Source organism: Loa loa (genome assembly GCF_000183805.2).
Source record: "Loa loa unplaced genomic scaffold supercont3.263, whole genome shotgun sequence".
Classification (NCBI taxonomy): domain Eukaryota; kingdom Metazoa; phylum Nematoda; class Chromadorea; order Rhabditida; family Onchocercidae; genus Loa; species Loa loa.
The window spans coordinates 47087-52313 of NW_018108443.1; the positions used below are offsets into that span (position 1 = coordinate 47087).

The 5227-nt window shown below is 22.2% G+C and overlaps 1 protein-coding gene across 1 annotated transcript; it reads left to right on the top strand.

Annotated features, from left to right (window-relative positions):
* Nucleotides 1–1367: 1367 nt before the first annotated feature.
* LOAG_12381 (G protein-coupled receptor) lies at nt 1368–4351 on the top strand (the record flags this gene model as incomplete). The annotated part of the gene is made up of 6 exons (XM_003147895.1): nt 1368–1537; nt 1985–2164; nt 2347–2568; nt 2993–3181; nt 3596–3769; nt 4189–4351. The coding sequence occupies 6 exons, from the start codon at nt 1368–1370 to the stop codon at nt 4349–4351; spliced, it is 1098 nt and encodes a 365-aa protein (XP_003147943.1).
* Between the last annotated feature and the right edge of the window lie 876 nt (nt 4352–5227).

The following is a 5227-nucleotide window of genomic DNA, read 5'->3' on the forward strand; positions in this document are numbered from 1 at the left end:
GAAACTCATAAATTTTTTTATGCGATTAACGTTATTCATTTCTATGTTACATATTCAACTTAGCTAAACTTAATTAAAGAAGCCATTTTTAGTTAAGTATATATTATAACATTTCATTATTTCATCGGTTTAACAATCATGGATGTGATTTGATTAAGTCTTTTTTCTCGTTTTTTTTTTCTCTCTTTTATAATTATAAAATTGAAAGGAAAGTTGTCAAATAAAATTTGCAACTTTTAAAAGTAATTTTAAGAAAAGATTTCAGAAAGAAAATTAAATTATTATTATAATATGCAAGCAGAAAAAAAACACACACTTACTTATTATTTATTTGTTTTTCACGATAATAAAAATAATAATAATAATAATAAAACAAAATTTTGCTTAAAAAATATTTCGAATTGAAATTTTAAATAAAAAATGTCGTAAAAATTGAATTTACTAACAGAAATATTATTTAATGTTAATTTTATAACAATTTGATTTAAAAAAAAAATGTGATAGATTTAATTTAAATTTTATTTTATAATTTTATTTAAAAAATTTTTTTTATAACTCATTTTCTAAAATTCGTTCGAAACCATATGATTAAAAACTTCAAATCAATGCTTTTATTTACAAAATGATTGGAAAAAGAAATGAATTATATTAAAAATCATTAAAATCATTGCAATATAATATTTGGTTTCATAACAATTTTGCTTAATTAAAAAACTAAATGGAATTATCGCTGAAAAAAAAAAATTTGATTTTGAATTTTCCTTTAAACAACGCTTAATTTTATTTTAGTTCGGAAGACAAAAAAAGTTTTCGATGGATTTTTTTTTGCAAAATTAAACAAAAATTAAATTTCATTTTGAAATTCATCACTTTTAATAATTGCTTCAAAGACATATAAAGTTATTTCATATTGTTTGTATGTCAAAATTTTTATGTAAAAATAAATTTGTACAAATTCGTCATTTAAATTAAACAATTTTTTGTTTTGTTAAAAAAGTCCAAATTTTCTTTTCAGCAACCTTTTTCCGGCCTCGGTTTTCCGTTTTGCGTTTTCCGTTTTTCATCTGAATATCTTTTTTTTGAAATAACATTAATTTTTCTTAAAATTCATGAATTAATTCAATAGAGAAACAACATTAATCCACTAATTTAACGTCTCATAGCAATTTATTTAACATTTGAAAAAATTAATTCCATAGAATTTTGAAATTTATTCAAAAATCAAAATTTATTTTTAATGAAAAAATAATTTTATGTAAAAAAAAAGAAAAAAAAATTTGACATTTTTTTTTTCTTCGATAATTAATTTTTAATTTCTAATTTTTTGAAAAAGTCATTTTATTGCCTTTTATCTTTTACTTTTCGATATGTCAAACAATGCAACAAATATTTGCTTAACAAATCAACAAATGCGATTACATGGGAATGAAGTGGAGAAATACCTGCAACGATTCCTGTATCCGTGTATCGTAATACTTGGTATTACAGGAAATGTACTAAATCTTACTGTATTGCTTAATCGTTCAATGCGAAGCAGGTTATGCATTTGTTTTTGTTTTTTAACAAAATTTTTTAAAAATTTTATTTTTAAAATGAAACTTTTAACAATTTGTAGAATGTACAATGATGGAAACGATTTGATAATTAATTAATTAACCTGTGATATGATGCAAATTTTTGATTAATTGGTTAATTGGAATACATGAGATTTAATAATATTTTGTTTTGATTAATAAGTAATATTTGTAAAATAGGTAGCTATTACGTGCAAAAATTGATTGATAATCAGGGGTTAAAGTTCAAGACAAGGATGAGTGCACATGAAAACAAATAAATTAATGTTAGATAAAAATGAAAAATTACAAGAAATAGTTTAATGTTGTTTTTTTCTTCTTTATTCATTTCTGAAAAATATTAAAATTAAGGATTTTTTTTTCAAAATACAATTTCAAATTATGCCAAATAATTTTTGGTATCATTTCAGGTCAAATATTTTTTTGGCAGCATTAGCAATAGCTGATATAATATTCCTATTACTTCTTTTACCTAATGTTTTGGCTACTTATCCGATATTCACTTATAATTATACATATCGTTACATTTATTTTCATATTAAAATTCATTTATTATCCTTAACTAATTGGGTTTCCAGTGCTGCTATTTGGTTTGTTATTTAATTATTCTAGTTTTTTGAAAAAAAAAAAAAACCGAATAATTTGCAAAATAATAAATGATTGAACAAAGATTAATTAATGATGAGAAATTTGCCAGAAAATTTTGTCTTACCTTCCTTAGTAATTTTTGATAATTATTGAAATTTGAAATTAAAATTAATTTAATTTTCAGGTTAGTGGTAGCTGTATGTGCGGATCGTTTAATTGGTATTAGAAGACCATTGCATGCTAAAACTAATTACAACAAACATCGTATACCATTGTTAATTGCTGTAATTGTAACAATTACTGGAATTGTCAACTTTTATCAGCATTTTCAATACAAATGCTTCATGCGGAATTACTGTAATCGAACACAAATTTACTCCAGATGTATTCTAATTAATAATGATGGGTTTGTTTAAAATTATTGTTGAAAATTTATTGTCAAAGATTCAATTCCATTTATTTTTACAATTTATTTCTGTAAATATTTTACGCAATATTGTGCTCAATTCTTGTCATTATTTCAATTTGCATGTGACAAAAAAAAACTTTTGAAGAATTTAAAATATCATTTAATTTACTTTTGATTGTTAATATAAAAATTTAGCACAAATACTATATGCCATTGATTTTTGCTCAAAATTGATGATAATAATTAATTATTTAAAAAATATATTTTTGTATTAAACGATAAATATTAAAGGATTATATCAAAAAAAAAAAAAAAAACGTGGAATAGTTTTTAGTTTTTAGTTATAATATTTTACCATAAAATTTGCATTTTAATTAATTGAATTCAATTTCGATTCAGTCAGAATTTTTTTTAATTTCAGGCGTTGGTTTCGAAATCGAACAAATCCTTATTCCGTATCATATCGTAATTTCATTGATATTGGTGTTACAGTAAATGCTATTACAACAATTATTTTGCCCATAATTTTATTATCCTTTTTTAACTTTCTATTACTTTGCATATTACGCAATCGTCGTGATTTATTACTCGTTTCTACCAATCAACAAAGGTAATCACATTTTTTAATTCAATTATAGTGATGTCATTACCGTACCTATAGTTAAACATATCAGTCTGGTTACGATATAATACTAGAAAAAAAGTAAAAAGTTCAAACTTTCCGGAGAACTATGAAATTTTGCAGTAGTATTTAATGTTCAAAATCATTTATTTATAACTGATAAAATTGTGTCAATGAAATTAAATTTAAAAAATGAAATCAGATATCAAATGAGTCATCAGAAAAAGATATGCATACCAAACAGATAGTTCAATATATTTACTGATTGTAATAGTTTTAAATTTAAGAAATTTTATTTTTTAAATTTTTTTGAAATGTTTCAAGCTAAATGGCAAATTATGCGTCCGAGCAAATTTAAGTTTGAGTAAAGAATTTACAAATTTGAATACATATTTGTTTTAGTTTGCCAAAGAAGAAACGTAGCTTACAGTATCTGAAGATGGAGCATCGTGTCACATTAATGGTTACATTAATTGTTACAACATTTATTATCTTGAATGGTCCATCAGCGGTCATACATTTGGTCAATTTAGCTCGTAAAAAGAAACTTAATTATAATTTTACACTTCTTGGAAAGTTTGTTTTTCAATTGATTGCACTTTTTTTGCTTTATTTTTTTCTCTAAAAATTTTAATGAAAAAAAAAAGATATTTCTAATAATTATTTTCAAAAAAAGAAAAAGAAAAAGAAAAACGCATGAAATTTCAAAAAATTTTTTTAACAATTTCAAAAATTCTATGAATTTTATGGAAATATTTAAAATTTGTCGCTTTCTCGTTTTTTTTTTAGTTGAAGCCTAATAATTACCTTGTCAATAACATATGTCACATTATAGTAAATGTGACATTATCAGATCATATAAAGCATTAAATAAACACAGCATTGTAAAAGAAAAAAAAAAGCAGTTAATGATAGATTTATTTTTTTTAAATTAATAAAGTTAATTAAAAGTTTAAGAAAAAAAAATCGAAAAATATTTATTTATTTTTTTTCAGTACATTGGTAATAATTGATAAAGCATGCAATTTTATTGTATTTTGCTTAACAAGCCAACATTTTCGTGCACGCTTATTTCAATTAACTCAACGAAAAGTTAATCGATTCTCTGTAAATTTATTACAAATTGGTTATAATATGCGACATGTTGGGAGTATGTAAGTTTTAAAAATGTAAATTGGAAATTTTTTAAAAAACTCTAAACGATTTATTTGATAAATACGACGATTCATTATGGAATATTATGATAATTGATTATTTATTGCGCATATATGCAGAATGGATGGATTTAATTGATAATTCATCAAGCAAAATTAATTAGATTAATCATTAGTCACAATTTGAATTATTGTTTAAATGTCTAAAGAATATTATTTATACATATTGCAAATGAAATTTTATAATCATTTCTTTAGCAAAAAATATTAAATGTCTGATAATTACAGGTAAGTATCATTATGCCAATCAAAAAAAAGAAAAATGATAACAAATACAAATATAAATTGAATAAATCAAATTTAATTAGTAGGTAATAAATTATGGTGGCGAAATACAGCAATAAAAAACCGGAAGTCGGTAAAGTAAAAAAAGAATTACATATAAATTGTTTTCATTGTTTGATTGAAATGATATTTGAAAAATTTAAACAAAAAAAAAATGATCAGTAATGTCAAGTTTAAGCCATGAAATAATTAGCAATATTTTGAAGATTTAATCAAATTTTACAAATTTCTCAGAAATAGTATTTTTACTTTTAATTGCCTCAAATTTTGTTTACAATTTCAGACCTCAATAATAATAGCTCCCAATTGAAACGATCGCTAAAATTGGTTCGAAAAAAAATACCATACCATTAATTAGCAATTAATTAAGGCGAAATTATTTGACCAAAAAAATTCGATCAACTATTTATTATCATTTCTTCTATTTTGTCCTTTTCTTTTGAAATTTCATTACAGTTTTTTTGCTATATTAAATTACATGAAAATACCATGCAACAAATCATTTCACGATATTATTTTATAAGCAAAATTCAAA